This window comes from Syngnathoides biaculeatus, chromosome 4 (genome assembly GCF_019802595.1).
Source record: "Syngnathoides biaculeatus isolate LvHL_M chromosome 4, ASM1980259v1, whole genome shotgun sequence".
NCBI classification, from domain to species: Eukaryota; Metazoa; Chordata; class Actinopteri; order Syngnathiformes; family Syngnathidae; genus Syngnathoides; species Syngnathoides biaculeatus.
This window is the reverse complement of record NC_084643.1, coordinates 18,709,163-18,734,366: the sequence shown is the minus strand read 5'-3', so window position 1 is coordinate 18,734,366 and position 25,204 is coordinate 18,709,163. Positions and strand designations below refer to the sequence as shown.

At 44.8% G+C, this 25,204-nt stretch overlaps 1 protein-coding gene, 1 long non-coding RNA gene and 1 other non-coding gene across 8 annotated transcripts; 1 reads left to right on the top strand and 2 right to left on the bottom strand.

Annotated features, from left to right (window-relative positions):
* Window positions 1-3,023: 3,023 nt before the first annotated feature.
* LOC133499008 (uncharacterized) lies at window positions 3,024-21,695 on the top strand. Its single transcript, XR_009794516.1, has 2 exons — window positions 3,024-3,237; window positions 20,888-21,695. It is a non-coding gene; the product is annotated as an uncharacterized LOC133499008 (long non-coding RNA).
* Window positions 7,497-24,964, bottom strand: LOC133499006 (paxillin-like). Of its 6 annotated transcripts, XM_061816442.1 has the most exons (11): window positions 24,731-24,920; window positions 13,852-14,054; window positions 13,160-13,242; window positions 12,937-13,076; window positions 12,689-12,860; window positions 12,442-12,556; window positions 9,613-9,771; window positions 9,354-9,527; window positions 9,177-9,258; window positions 8,948-9,096; window positions 7,497-8,860 (listed from the first exon to the last, which is right to left on the bottom strand). In XM_061816442.1, exons 1-11 carry the CDS (start codon window positions 24,741-24,743, stop codon window positions 8,594-8,596), a joined length of 1,557 nt encoding a protein of 518 aa, XP_061672426.1. In that variant the 5' UTR covers window positions 24,744-24,920; the 3' UTR covers window positions 7,497-8,593. The 6 variants fall into 6 exon arrangements, 3 of the variants coding, with proteins under 3 accessions (XP_061672426.1, XP_061672427.1, XP_061672428.1); XR_009794514.1 differs by lacking the exons at window positions 7,497-8,860; window positions 8,948-9,096; window positions 9,177-9,258; window positions 9,354-9,527; window positions 9,613-9,771 and adding exons at window positions 9,889-10,019; window positions 10,091-10,866; window positions 11,138-12,349 and having other exon boundaries at window positions 24,731-24,963; XR_009794513.1 differs by lacking the exons at window positions 7,497-8,860; window positions 8,948-9,096; window positions 9,177-9,258; window positions 9,354-9,527; window positions 9,613-9,771 and adding exons at window positions 9,889-10,019; window positions 10,091-12,349 and having other exon boundaries at window positions 24,731-24,964.
* On the bottom strand, window positions 18,522-18,594 carry trnat-ugu (transfer RNA threonine (anticodon UGU)). Its single transcript has one exon. It is a non-coding gene; the product is annotated as a tRNA-Thr (tRNA).
* Window positions 24,965-25,204: the final 240 nt, after the last annotated feature.

Here is a 25,204-nt window from a genome sequence, read left to right as displayed (position 1 = left end):
GTTATTGCGAATCTTCTTTTAATTTCGGCTTGTCCTGTTAGGGGTCGCCTCAGCGCGTCATCTTTTTCCGTCTGAGACTATCTCCTGTATCTTCCTCTCTTAACACCAAATGCCCTCATGTCTTCCCTGACAACAGCCATCAACCTTCTCTTTGGTCTTCCTCTCGCTCTCTTGCCTGGCAGCTCCATCCTCAGCACCCTTCTACCAGCATAGTCAGTCTCTCGCCTCTGGACACGTCCAAACCATCCAAGTATGCTCATTCAAACCTTGTCTCCAAAATATCCAACTTTAGCTGTCCCTCTAATGAGCTCATTTCTAATCTTATCCAACCTGCTCACTCCGAGCGAGAACCTCAACATCTTCATTTCTGCCACCTCCAGTTCTGCTTCCTGTTGTCTCTTCAGTGCCAGCATCTCTAATTCGTACATCATGGGTGGCCTCACCACTGTTTTGGAAACTTTGCCCTTCATCCTAGCAGAGACTCTTCTGTCACATAACACACCAGACACCTTCCGCCAGCTGTTCCAACCTGCTAGGACACGTTTCTTCACTTTCTTACCACACTCACTATTGCTCTGTATTGTTGACCCCAAGTATTTGGAGTCGTCCACCCTTGCCAACTCTTCTCCCTGGAGCTTCACTCCCCCACCGCCCCTCTCATTCATACACATATATTCTGTTTTACTTTGGCTAATCTTCATTCCTCTCCTTTCCAGTGCGTGCCTCCATCTTTCTAATTGTTCCTCCACCTTCTCCTTGCTTTCACTGCAGATCACAAAATCATCTGCGAACGTCATGGTGCAAGGGGATTTCAGTCCAATGTCATTTGTCAGCTTATCCATTACTACTGCAAACAGGAAGGGGCTCAGAGCTGATCCCTGATGCAGTCCCACCTCCACCTTAAATTCCTCTGTCACACCTAAGGCACACCTCACCATTGTTCTTCTGCCATCATACATGTCCTGTACTATTTTAACATACTTCTCTGCCACACCAGACTTGCGCATGCAGTACCACAGTTCATCTCTTGGTACGCTGTTATAGGCTTTCTCTAGGTCTATAAAGCCACAATGTAGCTCCATCTGACCTTCTCTGTACTTTTCCATGAGCATCCCTAGGGAAAATAATGCATCTGTGGTACTCTTTCTAGGCATGAAACCATACTGTTTCTCCCATATACTTACTTCCACGACTCTTTCCCATAACGTCATTGTATGGCTCATCATCTTTAGTCCTCTGTAGTTTCCACAGTTCTGAACATCGCCTTTGTTCTTAAAAATGGGAACTAGTACACTTTTCCTCCGTTCTTCTGGCATCTTCTCTCTCGCTAGTATTCTATTGAATAAGTTGGTCAAAAACTCCACAGCCACCTCACCAAATTGCTTCCATACCTCCACTGGTATGTCATCAGGACCAACTGTCTTTACATTTTTCATCCTCCTTCGTGCCTTTCTAACTTCCCCGTACTAATCATTGCCACTTCCTGGTCATTTACGCTTGCCTCTTCTACTCTTCCTTCTCTCCCATTTTCTTCATTCATTAACTTCTCAAAGTACTTTTTCCATCTACGGATCACACTCCTGGCATCAGTCAAAATATTTCCATCGCTATCCTTAATCACCTTTACTTGCTGCAAATCCTTCCCATCTCTATCCCTCTGTCTGGCCAACCTGTACAGATCCTTTTCCCCTTCTTTCATATCCAACCTGGTGTACATGTCGTCATATGCCTCTCGTTTAGCCATCGCCACCTCTACCTTTTCACTACGTTGCATCTCAACGTACTCGTTTCTGTCACATCCCATCGGTACGGAGGAGGACCCAAATGCAGGACTCCAGAGACGCAGAGGCAGTTTGGGAAAAGTGTTTATTTGTTCCAAGGTTGGGGATCAGGCAGACAGTCAAGTAGAGCAGCGGTAACTAAGACGTCAGGCGTAGAGAGCAGGATCGATCAGAGATCGCAGGAGTATCAAAGACGTCAAGCTTACGGGGTCGGTCGGAGGACAGGTTGGGGGTCGGTACTCCAGGGTTCACGATCAAGAATACGGGAGTGCAGGAATGGGGCATGGGTGCCGACGATCTAGCAAAGCCTATATATACAGGGGTTAATCACTGCGGATGATGCGCAGGTGTGCGCCTCCTAATCAGTGCAGCTGTGCAGGGACCCGCACAGCCAGGGCTGGAGCGGCAGGACCATGACAGTACCCCTCCTCTAAGGCGCGGATCCCAGACATGCCTAAACAGAAGAAACACACACACAAAAATTAACATGTCCAGGGGCGGGTGGAAGGGGGCCTGGACGCCCACCAAAAGCGAGGCGTCTGGCTGGACAGGTCAGGAGGACGACCCGGACGCCAAAGCGCAGGGTCCCCAAGGGGTGATTCGGGTGGACGTCCTCGAGGAGGAACCCATCAGCGAAGCAGGAACCAGACAAAAGCATGCAACTGCTCCGGGCCAAGGCCTCCCAAAAGGCGGGTGCGAGACGACCGGGTATTGGTCGGCGCCGAGGTTTCGTCGGAAGGTGGCCAGGAACCGGTCACCACCGAGGCTTCATCATGAGGTGGCCGGGGATCAGTCGCTGCTGAGGCTAGGTCATGAAGCGGTTGGGAATCATCAGGAGTGAGGAGGACAACGGAGAGAATGACCAAAGCCATGACCGCCATGATCACAATCACAGCAATCCCAATGCCCTTCCAATTCCTGGGTGGCCCATCTGAACTCCTGAGCTCCTGTCGCCGTCGAGACAGGTGCGTGGGACGGCTGCGGACCTGTCGCCGCTGGTACTGGAACGAGGGGGACTGTGATGCCGTCCCACCTCCTGGACTGCAACGTTAGGCGACTGCGCAGCCATCGCCACCTCCTGGCCAGCAACGTGAGGCAGCTGCGGAGCCATCACCACCCCCTGGACAGCAACGTGAGGCGGCTGTGGCACCATCGCCACCTTCTGGACAACAACGTGAGGCACTCTGGCAGGCCTATCTTCGATCGCCAATTCCATCCTTTTCCTACGACGGTCGCCCGGAAGCCTGTCGCCACTGCGACGTAGGTGTGACGCGGCAGTTAATCTGTTGCGACCAGCGACGTGAGCTCGGTTCGGAAAGGAGTTGATGGATACCGTGGCGTGAGAATCGGTCAGCAGCGCGTCTGTCGAAACCACGACATGAGCATGGCGAGGCGGCGGATCTGTTTCCACTACAACGTGAGCTTGGCTCGGTAACGGATCTGTGGCTACCGCAACGTGAGTGTAGGAATAATTGTGATCATAATTATCATACATCTGCTTCCAATAAAGAAGTGTTTTGCTCTGCTCTTGATAACGTGGCAGCCTCCGAGCAGGAGATAGCAAGAACAAAAACATCTAATCATCAGAACTGTTAGAACTGCTGCCTGTTAAAGAAATGATGACCACACATGTATTCACCAATCTCTCTCACACACACACACACACACACACACACACACACACACACACACACACACACCACACACACACACACACACACACACACACACACGCACACGCACATGAACAAACATGTACACTTTGTTTCAAACTGTTTTGCTTGTCGTCTCCTTTTTGTAACAACCATGTAAATAAGGGGTGTCTTAAAACTAAATAGAGGCGCTGAGGAGAGGATAATCAGAGAGTGCAGTGGTGAATTGTACGAGACAGTTCCTCTCCTCCCTCCTCGCGAGACTTGAACTGGTGTCTTTGCTTCCTTTTTTGTCCTGTTTAATGAATGTATGATTGGTGAACCTGACAGTGAGCTTGCAGTGAATCTGTTGCAACCGCGACGTGGGAATGGTGCGGCGGTGGATCCGTTGCCACAGAAGCATGAACTTTGCTCAGTAGCGGGTCCGTTGCCACCGCAGCATGGACGTGAGTCAGCAGCAAGTCTGTTGCAACCGCGACGTGGGCGTAGCTCGGCTGGTTATCTAATCCCCGCCGAACCTTGGCAGTGAGGACCGCCAGTTTGGCGCTCTGCCGCTCTATTTCCGCCCGCATTTTGCAGTAGAAAACCTCGTGATCCTCGTGGACCTCAGGATTTAGTGACCCCTCCTCCCTCTTGGGTGGAAGTTTCGCCACCTGCTCCGAGTCTGCTAGTTTGGTCGTTGCCGGTGAGGAGTGGACGGATGAGGACGGTGTTCTTTGTCGCCGCGCACCGGGAGGTACAAGCAGGGACCTTGCTTGGGCGTCTCCTCTGGTCGCCACACGGAGGACCCGGTAAATGGCCAAGCAGGTTCCCAAAAAAGGATTGGAGGACGAGGACTTGGACTTACCAGGCGAAGACACTCAGGAGCTGGAAACACGGGGAGATGAAACAAACTGACTGGGACCAAAGATAGGGAGAGGAAATTCACAGTCAAAATCTGAATGGTAGTCAGGCACCCGGTCATATAAATCAAGGTCTTCCTCAAAGTCCGAAAAATCAGTCCGAAAGAAGATAAGGTGGTAAGCGCGTCGTGGTTGGGGCGTAATCATGACACACAGGCCGTGCATGTGACACGGAAGAAGAGGACGACATGATGGAGCCTACCCGGATAGGACAGGTTTGGTCCTTCGGCAGTCGGTTTACCTCGCGTCGGTCCCGGCAACGCCGGGTCTTTCCTGCTGGGTCCTGTGTTGGCCAGATCGTTCTGTCATGACCCATTGGTACGGAGGAGGACCCAAATGCAGGACTCCGGAGACTCAGAGGCAGTTTGGGAAAAGTGTTTATTCGTTCCAAGGTCGGAGATCAGGCAGACAGTCAAGTAGAGCAGCGGTAACTAAGACGTCAGGCGTAGAGAGCAGGTCGGTACACGGGAGATCGATCAGAGATGGCAGGAGTATCAAAGATGTCAATGTTACGGGGTCAGTCGGAGGACAGGCGGAGGTCGGTACACCAGGGTTCACGATCAAGAATACGGGAGTGCAGGAACGGGGCATGGGTGGCGACGATCTGGCAAAGCCAGACCGTCCACTGGGTCCTATATATACAGGGGTTAATCAATGCCGATGATGGGCACGTGTGCGGCTCCGAATCAGTGCAGCTGTGTGGGGACCCCGCACAGCCAGGGCTGGACCGGCAGGACCATGACAGTTTCGCCTCTCCTCAGTCCTCTCCGTGTCCCAATTCTTCACTAATCTCTTTCCTTGAATGACTTCCTGTATTTTGGGGTTCCACCACCAAGTTTCCTTCTCCCCTTTCCTACCAGAAGACACCCCAAGTACTCTCCTGCCTGCCTCTCTGAAAACTTTGGCAGTAGTATTCCAGTCTTCTGGGAGCTCTTCCTGTCCGTCTAGAGTCTGTCTCACCTTTTTCCGAAAGGCCACGCAACATTCTTCATTTCTCAACTTCCACCACCTGATTCTCTGCACCTCTTTTGCCTTCTTAATCTTCCTACCCACTACCGGAGTCATCCACACCACCATCCTATGCTGTCGAGCTACACTCTTCCCCCACCACTACCTTACAGTCAGTAACCTCCTTCAAATTACTTCGTCTGCACAAAATATAATCCACCTGCGAGGTTCTACCTGCGTTCTTGTAGGTCATTCTGTGTTCCTGTCTCTTCTGGAAATAAGTGTTAACCACTGCCAATTCCATCTATTTTGCGAAGTCCACCACCATCTGCCCCTCAAAGTTCCTTTGCTCAATGCTGCACTTAACCATCATTTCCTCATCGCCCCTGTTTCCTCCGCCAACATGTCCATTGAAATCTGCACCAATCACAACTCTCTCTCTGACTGGGATGTCTAGTTCCTTCCAGAATTACTCTTTTAACTTGAGGTCACATCCAACCTGTGGGAATAGCCGCTAATCACATGATACATAATACCCTCAATTTCAAATTTCATTCTCATCATTCGATCTGATGCTTTTCACCTCCAGTACATTCTTACCCAGCTCTTTAGAATAACCCCTACTCCATTTCTCTTCCCATCTACTCCTTGGTACAGTAATTCAAACCCTGCTTCTAAACTTCTAGCCGTACTCCCTTTCCAGTTGCTCTCCTGGATGCACAATATATCATCTCTTCTCATAATCATTATGTCAACGAACTCCTGAGCGTTTCCTGTCAAAGTCCCAACATTCAAAGTCCCTACACACAGTTCTAATGTCTGTGCGTGCCTCTTCTTCTTCTGCCAACCAAGCCGCTTTCCTCCTCTTTTTTTGATACGACCTACATTATGTGAATTTCTCCCTACACCTTGCAGATTAACTGTGCCGGGGGCGGGCGTATTTAGCCCGTGCCACGACCTATCCATCATGGAATTCATTTGATGAACGCTCATGTATATTTGGCACGGTTTTATGGCGGATGCCCTTTCTGACGCAACCCTCTGCATTTATCCGGGCTTGGGACCGGCCTACTGGTCGCACAATATTGTGTTCCCCAACGGGCTACAGATAGTCAAAAAAGCAATAAAATAAACAAAGTCAACAAAGAAGGTACACAGTTCACATACAACCTAATCTATGTTAAAGTTAAAGTCCAAATAAAAGCAGTCAAATAAACAAAGTCAGCACATAAGTAACACAATTCACATACTACCTAGTCTATGTTAAAGTTAAAAGGGTATATGCGTAAGAATGTTCGAGTATGAAATTGTTAAGGATATGTAGATTTAAAGGATATGGGGATGAAAGAGATTCAAACCAATGGCTCTCACTCCAGTAGTTGCAGGTTGAGTCGTCCTCATGATCCTCGTTGTTCAACTTGTGTAGGTTGCACAAGATTATGCAGTTACTCACGTTCAATGCTTCTTCAACAGCAATGGTTTGATCACAAATGCGTCTCCTTGTTAGCCAGCTAAGCAAAGGTAGTCTTGGCCGAGGGGCAAATTTTAAATCTGCTAATGCTGCTACCAAATCATGATGATGTCATGTTGCATTTCAAAGCAAAACAATATAACTGTTAAGAATCTTACTACAAAAATTTAATTTTGGAAAATTCAAAGTTGAAAAATTAAAAATGGAAGCATTATTTTGGTTAAATAACTATGAAATAACGTTGACCAAAAATTGAATTATTGGGAAATGTACTGTAGGCTGCACGGTGCCGCAACTGGTTAGCGCGTTGGGCTCACAGTTCTGTGGTCTGGGGTTCAAATCCCAGCCCTGCCTGTGTGGAGTTTGTGTGTTCTCCCCGTACCTGCGTGTTTTTTCTTCAGGCACTACTGTTTCCTCCCACATCCCAAAAACATGCATTAATCGGAGACTCCAAATTGCCCCTGGGTGTGATTGTGAGTGCAACTGTTGTCCATTTCTGTGTGGCCTGCGATTGGCTGGCACCCAGTTCACGGTGTATCCCGCCTCCTGCCCGATGATAGCTAGGATAGGGTCTGGCACTCCCGCGACCCTTGTGAGGATAAGCGGCTCAAAAAATGGATAATGTACTGTACTGTCGACCCACACTTGTGGTCTTACAGAAGATTCTGAGCAGAGAAGCCATTGCCAACAATACCTCATACTGACAAGGTGAGAAAAAACAGTGCATACAAGTTTGGTTTGATAATACAATGCCACAAATTTTCCTTTATTGATCAGAGATGCCGATCTAGAAACCACAATAATAATATCCATGTTTGTCGGGAGTGGTTATCAAACATGTTTTTGGCAAGCATCCCAGTAACTTGCCTAGAGTTGCATGTTCCCAAAACACATGTTTGAATAATTGTTGTGGAGACAGCAGGATTCACTACAAATTCCCAATCTGTGAAAAGTTTCACTTTGATGACATGAATGATGGAACTGAGTGTTTCTTTTCATCAGTAAAAACAAGGAATGATTTGGCGGTGAAACATTTAGAAATTCAGGCTGCATTAAGTTTATGCTTTCACATTCTACTATCTCACAACTGCACCTACTGTTGCACAATTACACTGAAATGGAATTATTCAGTGACAAAAGATATTCACAGATAAATCGACTCATAGACATCAAATTAATTTTTACAACATGCTGGTATAAACAAATCGAAGCTAAACTGTCTGGTTGAAGAAATCCGCAATGAGTGAAAGACAAAACATTCACACACCACAAAATAACTAATTGCTCACTCTGCCAACTTCCAGTTGGCGTTTCATTGACATGAATGCCTCTGCCTTATTAAACATGATACAATAAACACTAAAATATCTACATTATCAACTGGCTCCAAATCAATTATGCTCCCTGCTATTATTGTCACATTGAACTCTTTTGTCACATTGAACTTTTTTTTATTCCTAAAAAGGACATACTCAACCAGTGAGAATGTTAAAAATGCATATATATATTTTTTATCATTTCTTCAGTCTTCTGTCTTTCACCAACACACATCAAAATTTAAAGGAAAGAAAATAACATACAAATTAGGAAAGCTGAAGTCCTAAGTCAAAACATGCAATTGTTATTTCAATGTTGATTTCCATTGTTATTAATTGTTAGGGTACATCTACAATGGTTAATAGACTCATTCCCAAACAGGATGAATGTACTTTAGTTTATGCATGGTATGGAAACCATACACACTTTCAGAAGGTTACAACCTTAGAATTAGACCGTACTTGTGCCCTTTGATGCTATGGACACTACTGTCCAGTACTCACAAGTAGAGTGCCACCCTCCTTAACTGAAAAGCTTCACAAAACAGCCATGACAGTAGGGTTTGTCGTTTTGTTCTTTAAAGGTGCCTTTGTTGAGTTGCTTGAGGCAGAAGGCACAGACAAAGTGTTCCGGGTGGAACTTCTTGGACATGGCAGTGATACAGCGACCTGTGATTGGCTTCTGGCAGCCAGAGCACAGAGAACCGCGGCGCTCATGATAGTGGACTTCACAGTAGGGCTGGCCGTCATGCTCAAAGAAACTTCCATTGACAAATGGGGTGAAACAGTCCTGCAGAGAAAGAGTGGACAATAGATAAAGATGAATTGCATGCTCTCACATTTCACGTGGGTCCATAAAACACTGTCCGATACACACCCTGCAAACAAAACACTCGGGGTGCCAAAGCGAGTTGAGCGCCGAGATATAGTTCTCCACAATGGCTCGAGCACAGCCACCACACTTTGGTGCAAACATATCAAAGTAATCCTTCCTACAGTAAGCCTTGCCGTCCTTTTCGTGGAACCCTTAAAGAAACAAGAAAACCAGAAATCAGAGAATTAAATTCATGTGGCAATGAGACATATTATTATCAAGTCCACACTACCATCTGGGTCAAAGAAGCATCCACACTGAGCACAGAAGAAGTGTTCAGGGTGCCATGTTTGATCCAGCGCTGTTACAACTTGCTGTAAACACATGAACGCATTGTGAAGGTTGATGGCAAGATAGAGCACATGTTAAACCCCCCCCCCAAAAAAAAAAAAAAAAAACAAGGCCTCACATTTAGTATGGGCCCATTGCAGTAGTGGCATCGAGGGGAGAACAAGGTATGGTAGTCCCTCTCACAGTACGGCTGTCCTTCCCGCTCAAAGAAGTTTCTGGAGCCTATCTCCTCTTGACAGTGTGTGCAAACAAAGTGTTCGGGATGCCATGTCCGGCCCATAGCAGTCACCAACTATACAAACAAATTAATAAAAGAGGCGTTGCTCACAAGGTATCACTTTAGCTTTCAGATCACAGCATATAACAGAGCATCTCACCTGGCCCACAATTGGTTTGAAGCAGGCACCACAAACTCCTTTAGCTACGGTTTGCACACCCAGTTTGTTGAGGTCAGACTGCAGGCTCCCAAGCATGTTGTCTAGCTTATTGACCTGCGTCTGCGGACCGCCAATTAGACTCCCTTTCCCTTGAGCCATCTGAGGAGGTTGAAATGTGGAAAGGGTTGAAAATACACATAGTAGGTTATCATGCTGACACCAAGCATTTAAAGGGTGCAACAGACAGAAAGGGGAAAAGGGGATGAGGGTTCATGCCTGCACTGAGGAGAAGAGTGGGTCATACTCAGTTTGGCAGCCTATCGATACCAGGACTTTGGGTGCAACTGTTGGAACACTGTCCACACGTGAAGGCTTGGTTGGAGTTGTATGAATATCCAGAGGGGACTCTAGTTTTGGGGAAGGTGGTTCCTGAAAGGGTAGTGGTGATTGTTGTGCTGGTGAAGCTGTTATTACATACTGAGGTGATGCTGTGACTTGCCCTTGGCTGTGAGGAGGCTGAGGATGGGGAGAGGGAGGCAGAGGGAGTGGTGGTATAGAAGCAGGAGGCTGCTGTACTGGAAGTATTTGCTGGGGTTCTTCAATGATAGGAAGATGATGAGGAGAGGGAGGTGACTGAGGTGGGAGAACCCTTCTCACGGGAGCAGGTGAACCGGGCGCAATTACAATCTAAAGTGGAAGGAGACACACAAAAGGAAGCATACAAAGAGAAACAGTATAGACACTGAAGGTCAATCAACTGAGGGAACGTTGAGAACACTGCAGCCAACCTTGTCCACCTCACCAGCCACTCCATCAGGACGGAAGCGTTGAGACTTGGACGTGACAATAACCCCGTCCGTCAGCCACTCATCTGACTGTTTACGCTGGTGCTCAGAGCGGCTGATGCCAAACTTGCCCTGAAGCTCCTCAATGAGGCGGTCCTGGGAGGAATTTTTGTTTACAATGACAGGGCCCATTTTCTTGCGTGGGTGACCATCTCGATACATAGGGTGCACATTGGGGATCTCCTTAGTGCGCCTTATCACTGACTTGATCTAGACAGGAATGGTGAGCAGTTCATCATCAATCCATAATAACCACGGCTCAGTTGGGACCAGTATCAACAAAGTGAGCAGACGAGTCACATGATGACCTTTCCAATCACCCACAGGCAAGGATGCAGTAGTTGGGGAAGGGGCGAAATAGTCACACTCCTCCATGCGGTTGCAAACCATTGCATTCTTCTCACACCCTCTAGAAGCCCAAACAACTTACAGTTAAGCTTTTCTGGTAACATATAGTAAGTAGAACAGCAAAACAATCTATGTTAACAGCCTAATGTCAACACTGAGGCATTTATAAATGTGGGAAAATGTGCTCAATGGGATGTTTCATTCTTTTCAAGTGACAAACGTAGGATGCAGCAGCAGGCCCCAACTGATAGTGACGCATCACTCCAATAAGCAAACAAAGTTACATGGGAGAAACACAACGATGTCCTGCATTGAGCAAGAGAGATGCCTACGTGTCCGGAGGTAGACATTCTGTCCATATTGGGCGGCTGCAGCAAAGGCAGGTCCAGGGTAACATCGGGTGTCCCGGGACATGTGGATGGCGTTATGGATTCGTCCATCCAGCTCGCTTCTGTCAGAGGAGTCACGCTACCATCCGTGTACAGCCTCTCAGTATAAGGCGTCAGGGTGCCATCCAGTCCGTCGTGGAAGGACATGGACAGCTCCTCATCAGTCCAGTCCAGATATCCATTTGTGTCAGTGCCTCCGTCCACTGATTCATCCGTGATGGTGTTGGTGGTGCAGGTGAACATGTCAGGCTGTACATTGTTTCTGTCCATGGGCAAGATGATCTCCTGCGCCTCAGGGGCTCCTCTGTCGAGACCGTGCGCCTCTGTATGCAACTGCAGAGCTTTCATCTGGGTCGCTGATTGACTCTGTGAAAAACTCATTTCTAGCAGCTTGTCCAGCACTTCCTGTAGGGAGGGTTCTTCGACAGGGAGTAGATGCAAAATGGGGGGGCTGGCACACTTGGCTGTGGCTACTGGCTGCAACAGAGCTCCATTGGGAATCAAAGAGCTTGGGACAGCCATTGGTGAAGGAATGTTGGCCAGAGAGACCAGGGAGGAGGTTTTGAGGGAGTTACTGGTATGGGGTGATGATATTACAGAAGTAGAAGGGAGAGGTGACGGAGTCTTTGACACAGAGAGATTCGAACTAGGATCTTGGATGGAAAAAGAGTCAGTGATCATAGTGTCAGGTGAACATGATACTTTACAAGCAGGTGCTGAGGATGAAAGACGCTCCACAGATGGACTAGGTGAATTGGAGGTCTTGTGATCCAAGACAGTGTTTACTGAAGTCATTGATGGAGTACTGGATGGGCTTGAACTATTTCTCTTCTGGTTGCTCCTTACGGAAGCATTGAGGATAAGCAGGGAATTGTTAGGGGATGGTGGAACAGTGGCAAATACATCTGCGATGGAGTCGAGATCACTGGCTCCAGAAACGGGCGATAGAGGACTATGGCAAGCAAGATGATTCCGAAAGGCAGTTGACAAGCTTCTATCCATTCCGTCTTCATCTATGTGCAGTTCTAGACCAGGAGGCAAAGAGAACATAGGAGAGGCACAGGTAGATGGGGGGGACAGACTGAGGAAAGGAGAAGTCACTGGGGGGGTGAATGTAGAGACTGGAGGATGAGGAGAGGTGGAAGAAGAGCCAGGCTAGAAACACAGAAATGAGAGTAAGACAGATTGCGGGAACAGAGAAACATCACAAATATGACAGGAATTTTTTTTTTACTGTTGTTTTATACCTTGAAGTCAGACAAAGAGGCCATCAACTCATCTAACTCTCTTGTGGCACATGAAGCTGAAATCCGTGCTTGCTGTTGAGAGGGGCTGTCCAAATCACTGAGGTGAGGGGAAGGACTAGAAAATACAATACGTAGTGTTGGATTACCTTTAAAAATGGAAACTATTGGTGAAACTTATAATAGTTGTTCTCCTAAATTCTAATTTGCATTTAAAATTTAACTGAGTTGTGGTTTAGTTTGTCTTAACCTGGTTGAAGGTACTGAACCCTCCAGCTCGTCTAAAAGACTCTCCACCGTGGGGCGGACCTCATCCTGCCTTGTTCCATTATGCTTGGGCTCCTCCTGAGGGGAAGGGCTAACCCTGATCCCATTCTCATAGTGAGTGGTGCTGGTGGATGGTAGGGGTGGAGGCCTCTCTTCTGTTAAAAAAATGAACCACTTTTTAACCTTCTCAGCATTAACTAAACCCGTTGAAGTTGAAGGCCTCGAATGTACCGGTAGTTGGGAATGAAGGGGAACTTTGTTGAACAGCATTAAGCTCCAGCAGCAGTCTATCAAGCTCCGACAAGTTGGTGCCTAGGGCAGAGGTCATGGGTGCTGTTGACGTGTCAGATGATTTTTGTTTGTCTGGAAAGCTGAGGACGAGACACAAGCGTTAACAGAAGCAACAAGGAACAACAACGTAGGTGTGTAGATTCAGAGAAAGCAGCATGCTCACCTGTAGACGTGGTCCTCTTCAATGTGAGATGGAGAGCTGCTACTGTCCCTCGACCAGGAGCTCTTCTGGGCCGAACCTAAAGACTGCAGCCATTTTAAAACTATTTATATGAACAAGACTCAAAAACAATGACTTGGGTATCTTTAAGACTTCTCTCATGAGAAGCCATGGTAACATCATGCAGGGATTAAAACAAATTAAGTGAGAGATTCGATTCCATTGTTTGAATATATAAAATGATTTCTTCAGTCACTGTGATTTGACGGGTGCGTATGCGTCCGCGCCATCGCACTCCCAAATCTGCACAGTTGAGCACAAAAAAATCACAAGAGTAAAATTAGTTACGAGTAGAAATACATAGACTTGTCGCACACTCTCAGCGCACATGAAAACCGATCCATCACAGTGAACCACAGCCTGATGTCTTTTTTTTCCCTTTTTTTTTTAAGCACGGAAGCACAAGGTCTCTGCTCAGCCTACTTCTACTTCCTGGTTTACCTGACACCACCCCCCTCCACTCTTAAAAGGGTACACTCATAATTACAAACAGAACACACACCTGCAACTTTATATCTGCGGGCATGACTGGTGGACCACACCCATAACCTTATATCTGAGGGGATGACTGACCCCACCAAAACATTTTTCATATGTGAGGAACTGTTTCTTTGTGTTTGAGAAATGTTGTGTACCTGATGTGAGGAGTGATGGGAGTGGTCTTGCAGCGAACCATTCAGGGCCTCAGCTGTAGGCGGAGGAGGGAGTGGAGGTGGAAGTGATTGATCCTGGAAATAATTCCCAGTGGTGGGAATGGAGTAAGGGGTCTCGTCTGGCAGAAACACGGGTCGCTTTGAAATGTGGGAAGTGGTTGACTCCAGGTCAGCCAATAATGCATCTGGAAGAAAATGTTTGCATCACCATTTTTCACAAGCATTCCCAAACAAATACAGTCATGAGAAATCAAAGCAGAAACATCTTTGTGTCTGCTGGGTATTTACTAGGCCATAAAAAGACAATAACATGTAATTAATCTGTCTCTCAATCCAACTTGTCACCAAAAACGTGATTCACCATCGAATACCACTATCATGAGGAATCATGCTGCCCTTTCAAATACATCTCCAACATTGTGTCTCCATCAGTTCTTCACTATAAATGCAAACCTCCTGTAAATCAGTTGCTATGTGTCCTCTAGTTAGCTACCAAATTTAAGAAGAAGAAGAAAAGATCTGAATCCATTTGATTATTCTGAACAAAGGAGCTGAGTTGTTTCTGAACTCTGCCCAGAGCAGGGATTCTGTCACACTGCGTAGTGCCCACTGGAATTCAAGAATAAAATAGACACTTACATCACACAATGTGTCCATCGTCAGCCTATCAAGAATAGGTCACAATCACTGGCTGCATACTTTGACACCAAAAGCACTTGAAACACTTATACTCGGTGTTTTTGAATCACAGGGAATGGAAGACATAGCGAGAGAAAGAAAATTGATTATTACAGTAACTGCATACAAAAAATACCATCTTTGATGTGTTTATCCACGGAAGCATTTTCTCATATATATTATAAAAATTATTCATTGTGAATGAGTAAGTATTCCAGCTAAGGATGCCTCAGTTCCTACGAAAAGACATAAAGCATGTTTCACTATAACAGAAACTAAACTGAGGTGCAGTCTTTGTTAGGTTAAAAACTTAAATTACAGATACCTTACCAATGTCAATCCCAATAAATTATTGAAAAACACGAACAAATACAAAAAACTCAAACTAATTAAATAGGCTCAATAAAAAAAAGGTCACTATAGTGTACTCACATTCTTGCTCCCCCTCTTGTAGGTGCCGACAGCAATGCGTACTCGTGAAGTAGACAAAGATAGTTAGGGAAAAAGAGTGATGAAATACTGCCCGAGGGGGAGTGGTCTCGTCCCCAAACTTGCCTGACAGTATCCCTTAAGTGCCCCAAACAGTTATCAAAATCATGAGATTGTTTTTTTTTCACAGCCTTCTCGTCCCCAGATACTAAATGATTGTGGCAAATGTAACAGTGATCTTGTATTTCACCGAAATGCAATAGATTCAATCTCCAGCAAAGTCTTAGATGAATTTAGCATGGCCACACATGTTCTGACCTATAATGCATCTTGGCATCTTGTCCATAAGGTTACATGTTGAATTTGGCTGGTTTACCAGAAACCACATGGGACCTCCAGCCTATTTAAAGCACTAAACCCAGTGAGTCGCTCATGTCTGTGCAAATGAGCTGAAATATCACGGCCCTCTCAAAATAATCTGCACCTGGCACTGACATGCTGAACAAGCTTTCACTGATGTTGACCATCACTGTAAAGACAAAGCCTTGTGGAAGGAAAATATCAATGTTGGCTGTGACTGTACAAGTTACACAAACTCTTGCTCCACACCTTAAAATCAAAAATGAAATCCATCTCCATACAATTAGTTTTAGTAACTTGTTCCTCAAAAGTTTTTTTTCGTATGCAGGCAAAGAAACCCCGCAGCCTGAGGCCTTAAAATACTTGGAGACTGCCACTTTCTTGACCTGGTCCTCAACTTGGACCATGGTGTCTCAACCTCAACCACCAAAAAAAAAAAAAAATGTATACAATTCCACAAGGGTGGTTCTGCATTATTACATGAAAAAGTTAAACTGCATCTCAATTCTAATTCATTGTTTTACGTGAGACACTATTGAATAACAACTGCATTGTAAATTATCCATCCATCCATTTGCCAAGCCACTTATCCTCACAAGGGTCAAAGGAGTGCTGAAACCTATCCCGGTTAACTTCGGGTGAAAGGTAGTCTACACCATGAACTGGTTGCCAATCACTCGCAGGGGACATACTGACACCATCACTGAGTGGGAATCAATCCCATGCTGCTTGCACTAAAGTCAGGCGCATGTGCCACTACACCATCAGTGACTCTTCAAATTGTAAATTAGTTTGTATTTTAATACTGACCTTGTAATCTTTGTATTAATGAACACATGCTCAATGTAACACGGATTCTTGTGTTAAAGGGAAGGGAGATTTTTGCCCCTGTAGAGGGCAGCATTGAGTGTTGCATGAAGATGACATTTGTTTGCGTGCCTTTGTCAGTAAGTGTGGTTTGCAAAGTGTTAGAGCAGTCAGATTGCAAACATGTACTGTAAGCCAAGCAACAGACTAATCTTTTCCATTCAAAATAGGAGCTTTGAGCCAGAGGACAAAGTCCAATTGTGCTCCAACGGCATAGTGATTCAACAGTTCATTGTGCAGTCTCTGGAGAAAACGTGTCATCCGGAGGTTTAGACTAGTGTTGATCATTTTGCTTGAATCCATCAGTCAACCATCCACCAGAGTCTCGGGCCCACTGTAATATGACATCTGTGTCTCATTGGGCTAACCAAAAGTCAGTCTGTCGATACAGTTCACATTCTTGTGGTAGTGGGTCTTGTCCAGTCTTGTCTGTGCACCCACACGATGCTCTGCCATGCCACAGTCCTGCAGGGTTTATCAGATGGATGTGAAGGTTGATACAGCATTCCACACATTCTCTGTCCAATGTGCCGAAAGAAAGCAATCAGGCTTGGAAGGCAATGTATAATTATCCCTTTCCAGTTATTTAATACCCACACCTGTCTTGAAAGGAAAACTGAGGGGAAACCTTATCCAATCAAGCTTATTCAATCTTACTACAGATGAAAATAATGACAAGAATGTCGACAACTCCAGGGCAGAGTCCGCTAACTAGTGCATGCTTAGAATTCCAGAATAATGGAGATGATATTGTCAGTGCTACAAGAGTGTATTTACTATTTACTGCAGAAAGGAACACGAGTATAGTGCAAGCAGAGCTGTTTAATCCTTTCTATTAACACGTTGGGTATGGGGACGGGTCACCAGGGTGCATAGCTCACCTGTTTACAGAGCTACAATGTAACTCTAAACCAACAGGCATCATGACATTTATATAAAACAAGACTGGCAGCGAGTGTTAACATGCCATGGGGCAAAAAAGCCATAGTGGAGTACTTCTTTCAAAGAAAAACAGACAGCCGTGCCACATTTGTCGGTGCAATTAAACAAAGTCAGACAATGGATAATCAGTAGCTAAACTCTCTCAGTGAGTTGGATGCTTAATGGCACAAGTGGTGGATTACATCATTATATTGTAAATAAATACACCCAATAATACAGTGCAAACCAATTCCATATCCGAAAGATGACACCCACTGTGAGGAGGTGGACCTTAAAATGTAATCCCTTCTCTGCATCGCACTGAAACAAATGAGGGTGTAGTCTAGAGATTGATGGAACAACTCCCATTCACACAGTCCACATTCATGGTCAATTCAGGAATGCATGGGGAATAAGTAGTTTAGATCAAACTGTAAAGTTTGATTTAAGAGATTAGAAATGTGTAAGGTGTGGAGGGCCCTCAAAGAAAGACCACTTCGTTACGTGTGCTAAAAGCAGAGAATATCTGGTCAATATTTACAGATTTTCACTTTGTTGCCCATGTGGAGGATGGATACAAACATTTATATTAAATATTGTCATGTCTCAGAGCAGTTTGAACAAGGCACAACAGAAACGTTCTTGAGTAGTGTATCGCCAATGGGTTTTTGTGTATGTAAAAGAAGGGTGCCAGAAATGTTGTCCATGTGTGGACATTATAGACCTACAGTATATTTGCCTACACACCCCAAGGTGGAAACACAATCTTTGCAAAATCATTTGAAATTTATGTAGCACGCACACAGAATTTGTAAAATAGTTTGTAATTACTGCTCAACCATCCATTTTTTTTTCTTGTTTGAAACATTCTGCCATCATTCGCTGGCTTTGGCTTGCATGGTGAACAGTCAGCTTTTTTTTTGCTTTAGCTGTAGTGATTTAAGACCTCTTCTTTCCTACTAAAACACTATAAAGCCCAGAAACAGTCATGCCCCCCTGCTCCCATAAACCCAAGTTCTTATCAGCCTGCTGCAGAAGGTTACGAAATTAAACAGAGGGTGACCTTGTTTTTAGAAAGTTTGGAAATAATTGTGATTTGATATAGTGATTGCCAGTTTTAAATCCTCTTGAATACAACACCACTGCTCAACCATACTTAAATTCCATTTAACCAAAACGTTTAAAGTCCCACTGACATCCCTAAATACATTGTAAAATAGATATTGTTATGAAAATGTCATATACAATAATATTATTCCCTTCAATGTAAGTAAGTTTCTTTCGGCTTGTCCCTTTTGGGGTTGCCACAGCATGTCATCTCAGATGAATGCGCATATATGTTTGGCACAATTTTTACACCGGATGCCCTTCCTGACGCAACCCTTCTCAGAGAGTGGAGGCCCCAATGGGATACAAACCCACAACCCCTAGTTTACAAAACCAGTGCTCTAACCACTGAGCTACGGGGCCTCCTTCATTCCCTTCAATGTCTATACGAAAAAATAAATATGAGTGGAGAACGTGTCATACATGCACAAAGTTGCAGAAGTCTCACTCGACATCCAAGTGGTAGCCATATTGCCTGCTACATCATTTACAGTTGTCACATTGGTATAGTCGCCATTGAGAAGACGTTGTGCCACCTGCTATGGAGACAAACAGAAATTTTAGGATTTTTCCAACGCCCCTGCTGACACTGAAGCTCTTTTTGAAGAAGAGAACATCTCACAATCGAGTGAAGTGACTGGTGCAATATTACTCTATCGTTTCGAGCCATATTTAGATGATATGCGGATCACTTCTAACTAACAACAGACTCTCCGACAGTATGTACCGTACTCAGCCGTGAGCAACGACAAAACCGTAAAGCAGCCCAGTGCCGCGATGAGCCACCGTGGCCCGGCGCCGCAAGCATTGTCGTCGGCCCCAACTATTTTTTTAGTAGCTATAGACACACCTCCCTGTCATTTGGAACCCACAAAGCTCTCGTCCTTTGCACCTGTCCAATCCATTTTTCAAGATGATCCGGGTCTTTTGGAAAAGTATGAAGAGTGACTCCATCCTCCCGAGTGTTCTAACAATATCCAGCAATACAACAAGGCGGCATTCTGGCTAACAGGAAGGAACAAAGAGCTACCTTCCCGGAGGTATAACTGGTATAAATACACAAGGCCACCTGAGTGGGCGTCTGCTAATAATGTCACTTCCTGCTTCTTTTCCAAAACAAATCCCTCGAGAGGTTTTTCATAGCGGGAGTTACAAAAAGCCATATATGTCAAAATCATGCTTTGTGGTGAAAAATGGATGGGTCCATTCTGGCTGCCTTTTTTTAAAAAATTAAAAACATAGAAAAAAAATCATGCTTTTGATGTCAGTTGGACTTTAAAGGTAAGAGGACAAAGATCTTATAAGGTAAGCTAAAATTCACATTTGTATTGTTTATATATTATGTAATACATGCAAATCCTTTCCAGCAAGTTTATGATAGTTTAGCTAAAAAAATTGGGTTTGTATTAACAACACCGAGGTGTGGTTATGCTATCCACCACAAGGGTGACCAGAAGTGACTTTGCAATTGCCAAACACAGAGCGCGATACGCAATGGCGAGCAAAGTGTTGGAATATAAGGAGGAGAAGGATTTTGACGTACAGTTAACACCCAACTGAACTTGGCATCATCAAACCGTACATATTTGAGCTGATCAGAAGAATGGAACTTGACAGTGATGACGATGAGCAGCCAAGTACACTGTACAAAAGAAAAAGAGAACGGCCACTGGGTCGATGTATGACGCATAAAACCAAAATGGAGTTGTACATATGTACTGTACAAGCAAATCCTCACCTCTTGTCTGCACCGCTTTTCCCCTGCACCATGGAGATTGAATTCTCTTGAGGTTCTGACGGCTATAGCAAAAATAGATGGCACCACAGCTGGTTTCAGCCTCTGCCTAAGTACACCTATGTGTCCAATGCTTTCTGCTTGATGTTTTTCATCTGCATGGTAGGTTAAATGAAGATTCTAAATTGATCATGGGTGTGAATGTCAGTGTGAATAATTGTTTATATGTGCCCTGCGATTATGTACGCCGCCTCTTGCCCAAAATCAGCTGCTATAAGCCTCAGCACCCTCACAACTTTGTGAGGATAAGCGGTTCAGACAATGGATGGATAAATAGGAACTCATCCCCCCAAATTTTAAAGCAAGAATACATTCTGTGGCAGCACGAGTCAAAACACGATTCTATGATTAATATTGAGTTTACATAATAATAATAAACAGAATTATTCACCAACGTTTGAGGGCCGCCATGTTTGGTGAAGTCACCTTCAGCTGCAGACTGAAAGTGACGTCACAGCTGGAGTTGCACCTTGCCTGCTGTCCCGCTTCGTGTCGGCTGACAGATTTTGAGAGCAATGGATTTAATTATTTGATCCCGTGTACACCACGGCGGAGGTGGATAATATATTGTGACCATTAGAGGAAGTGCAGCAAAGGGAGGGAAAATAATCATCCCTATTGTATTTTAAACCAATAAAGCACCGACATGTGAACACCTGTAGCGGTCGGGCACCAAATCTCAGGTACTGAATATACTCTACATGCATTACAAAATCATCAATGGACCATTGGAAAAAGTAGGAAGATGAGCAAGAGAAGAGAATACATGAATATAGAGGGAAAAACTTGTTGGATTTGCTGTCGCTTCCACACTGGCCTTCAGCGCTGACTCTGCTCATTGTTTTTCTCCTCTTTCCTCAGGATGTGGGGCAGGGTCTGTTGCCTAAACGATGAGGTCAGCTATGCTGCTTTCGCTTCCCCAGATCCAGAACAGGATGGGTGGGGAGTTCGGGAACGAAAGTGATTTACAGCCAGGAGCTTCATTCTTGCCAAGGCGGGCCCAGTGGTTTGGACCAGTGTACAGCCATCATAGGGTGATGATACCCAGTCATATTACACTAACTGTGCTGCTGAATAACTGGGACAGAGAAACCACTGAACGACATTTGGTCGGCTGTTTGAGCACACATTTAAGTGCATGTCAGCTCAACCTCAAGCAGTCTTTCAACAAGATCTCGTCTGACACTTCAGCAGCTGATACGCTGCAATACTGCCGGAGGTAGCACGGGGCAGTTGTTTCTCTATTTGCGATCAAATTAATAGTAGAATTCATTGTTAACTACTTGAGAAATTTTAACATCATGAAAGCTTGCGTAGAGAATGAAGTAAGTGGTGGGGTGGGGGAGGTTCAGCTGAAATGACAGTCATGGTTGGTGATTGTGATGAGCTGCTTTTGTTGTGTTAAAAAAAAACTCCAGAATTTAATTTAGATCCATTTTTGTGTTTATTTGTGCTATTATGTTTGCTTGTCACTTGCTGGTTTGTAAAGCAAACCTACTTCCAATTTACAATACATTCTTTTGACCAATAGAGTAGGAGAGCGATGTCACATTTTTTTCGCACACGTGGGAAAATTAATCATGGATTTTGTTTTCAATTTCTAATGGATAAAAATGCAAACAGTTGCTAATTTGTTTTGTGGATTCAAAATAAAACCTTTTGCAATGGTTGAGGTTTATATATTAATTTCTCTTAGCAATATCTTGATTGGCGACACGGTGAAGCAGCTGGAAACCATTGGCCTCACAGTTCTGAGGAACCGGGTTCGATCCCAGCCCTTCCTGTGTGGACTTTGCATGTTCTCCCTGTGCCTGCGTGGGTTTTCTCCGGGCACTCTGGTATCCTCCCACATCCCAAAAATGTGCAACATTAATTGGAGACTCTAAATTGCCCCGAGGAGTGATTGTGAGTGTGGCTGTTTGTCTCTATGTGCCCTGTGATTGGCTGGCAAACAGTTCAGGGTGTACCCTTCCTCCTGTCCGTTGACATTTGAGATAGGCTCCAGCACTCCCTCGACCCTTGTGAGGATAAGAGGCAAAGAAAATGGATGGATGGATGGATGGATGGATATCATGATCGATAACTAAAATAATTTCGTTCATGATATTTGATCTTAAGTCCGTTGATTAATAAAAAATGACATTTGTTAATAGAGATTAAATGGTATGAAAATTTAAGATTCAAAACATTCCGAGTGTGGTGGTTCACATTGCTCACATTCGAGAAGTAGGTGTGCAATGAATTCCTACTCACAGCTCAAGTCACAATCGCCGTGTGATTGACTGCCGTCCTATATCAGAGTTAGGACGCGTTCCGGAAGCGGAGTAACGAGTAATTGTTGGTTTCAGTCTGCCTGCTACATGATCTGCACTCCGAAGTACTGAGAAGAGAAATACTGGAGTGCCAATTCTGGAAGGAATGACCTTCATTGGGGGCTGGAATGAGAATCGTCATGTTTGGAAATACAGTGAGGAAAATAAACATTTGAACACCCTTCCATATCTATGGTGTGCCGCTGAGAAAAGTGATGGGCCATACAGTTTGAGCAGTGAGAAACCAAGATCAGAGATTCTACCAGACCTTATGGCAAGTCCATCCATCCATTTTTTTGACCCGCCCATCCTCATGAGGGTTGCGGGAGTGCTGGAGCCTATCCCAGCTATCATCGGTCAGGAGACGGGGTAGATCCTGAACTGGTTGCCAGTCAATCTCAGGGCACATGGAGACAGACAACAGTCGCACTCACAATCAGACCTAAGGGCAATTTAGAGTCTCCGATTAGTGCATGTTTTTGGGATGTAGGAGGAAACCTGAGGGCCTGGAGAGAAACCACCCAGCCATGAGAGAACATGCAAACTCCATACAGGTGGGGCAAGGATTTTGACCCCGGTCCTCAGAACTGTGAGGCCAATGCTCTATCGCGGCGCCAGAGTGCCATCTTATAGCAAGTACACAGTTAAAACATTTTAAACAATTGCAAAGCATTTGCAATTAGCAGGGACACATGTTTGATGACAGCTCTTCCTCTCAGGGGCAACATACAATCAGGCCAAGGGCAGTGATAGGTCACAACCCAGAGAATATTTGGCCTTGGAGCCTACATCAGACCAATGTTTGACATTCTTCTGCAGCCTCGCCTCCCCCTTGAAACTGAGGCTTCTTCTGCAAGACTGCAGGGTACTTTTAAACCAACAATCAGTCCTTTCATTGGTTGAGGCAGCTACGACTTCAAATGTATTCTAGCGGTGTTCACACAACAAAGCAAAACAATAAAAAAAGTCTCACTACTTGAACCATTAAAACAGCATTTGACAGCTCTTCTTCTATACCAAATCAACAGCGTGGAAAAAGCCCTTTATATGACGAGTGAAAGACGTTTATTCGAATATAGCAGACAGATCACTCGTGAAGATAAAAATCACAACAAAATTTGAAATTCAGTGTCAAAATTCTGAATTACAGATTGAGGTGACTGCTGATTGCTGCTCATAAAATAAAAACTACTCAACAAGTCCCAAGGGATAGGGACTGAGCGTAAGTGCACATTGCGAGTAATTGAGTCCTCCCCCAAAAGAGTATCCCATTGCTGATAGAGCCTACAAAATGGTGGCTACTTTTGTCTAAATTATGTAGCTGAACAAATTACTTTCTTCATACCATGATGCAACAGGGTGGGGCCAAAACAATACTGTCAATGCTTTGCTCTCAGCACAAAAACAGCAAATAATTAAGCTTCCCCCCACCCACACACCCCAAAAAGTCTAAAAATCCAACATTCCAGGCTACACTCATTGACCATCACTCATTCATACAGTTACATTACAATGTACAATGTATTAATTGCAATCACAGGATTATTTCATGGATGACTGGTTGACTGATAACTCAAACAACTACTAAATAAATGTCCATTTAAGTCCCGAGGTTCCCTTGAAGTCATTGCTATTTTGAACATTAATCTATCATGAATACAGTAGCAACGCCACAAAATCAGCATTATTTCAGAATCCACTATTACAAGAACTGTATGGAATGAACACATGTCGCATTATTTTTCAATCGTGCTAATTTGCCTTATTATTATTTCCGTTATTACATATTAGTATGATTGCAATGTCAATGCTGTGTAAGCATTTGTCAACCACGGCAAAAAGGCTCACTGACTCGATGTGCAACTTGACAATTGTGCTAATAGAATTTGGAAAGTATGTCGAAACTATCCAGGCAGATGCGCCTTATTTATTTTCTTTGTTATGATAGCCTTGCCAATTGAATTAAACAGATTGGGCCACCTAATTTAAGTGAAGCAAAAGTTAACGAGCTGTTATTCAAATGTATGTCAAATATCCACTGAGTAATATTGTATTCTACTGAAAATTCGGTGGAGAAAAAAAAGGGAAAAACGAAACTTAAACTGGAAAAGTTATGACGTGCTAACGTGAGGGAGTTTTAAAAGGTAAATGCTAGCGATGATCAGCCGCTAGAGTAACACTTTCAGGACTGCCAAAGAAACAGCTACAATATGAAATAAAAAGCCAAATGTTATCTTCGCCGCGGAAAAAGAAGTAAAGTTGAGTGCAACGTTTTCGCTTCAACGTAGGAAGGCGGCTCCGAATGAAGGGTGAAACTTTTCCTTGTCACGTTGCTGCTTTGGCTTCTCCAACAACGACCCTTTCGAATGCATTATTTCCAGTCCCGACTCACCCAGGTCGTCCATGGCGAGGGCCTGCTGCTTCTACCGGTGCCACTCAATGCTCCACAACCCCACAAGCACTAACAACGGAGTCTGGGGTTTCTTCTCAAAACTTCTCCACCGCTCTTGCTGGTTCACCTCCGGACTGAAGACTGGAATTCGGTCTCCCTCGCGTGAACGCGCCACATTGTGCGCGCTGTACGTGTACTTCGCACGAGCTTGGCGCTCGACAAGCGTGGATGTTATAGCGACATCTAGTGGTTAAAAGACTGGCTTCACAGCGCAAGAGGGACAATTACGCGATCGTTCATTTTACAGGTATCTGTACTTGGTGTATTTTTACTTTTTTTCCCCTCTTGGAAGAAGGTGAAAGAGCAGCATCAGCCACGACGGCATTAGTGTTGTTTTGTGCTAGCCTAAAAAATAAATTCATCTGTAAAAAGTGTTTGTTATGGCTAATTTAGCATTTGCTTTTGCAAAGAAAG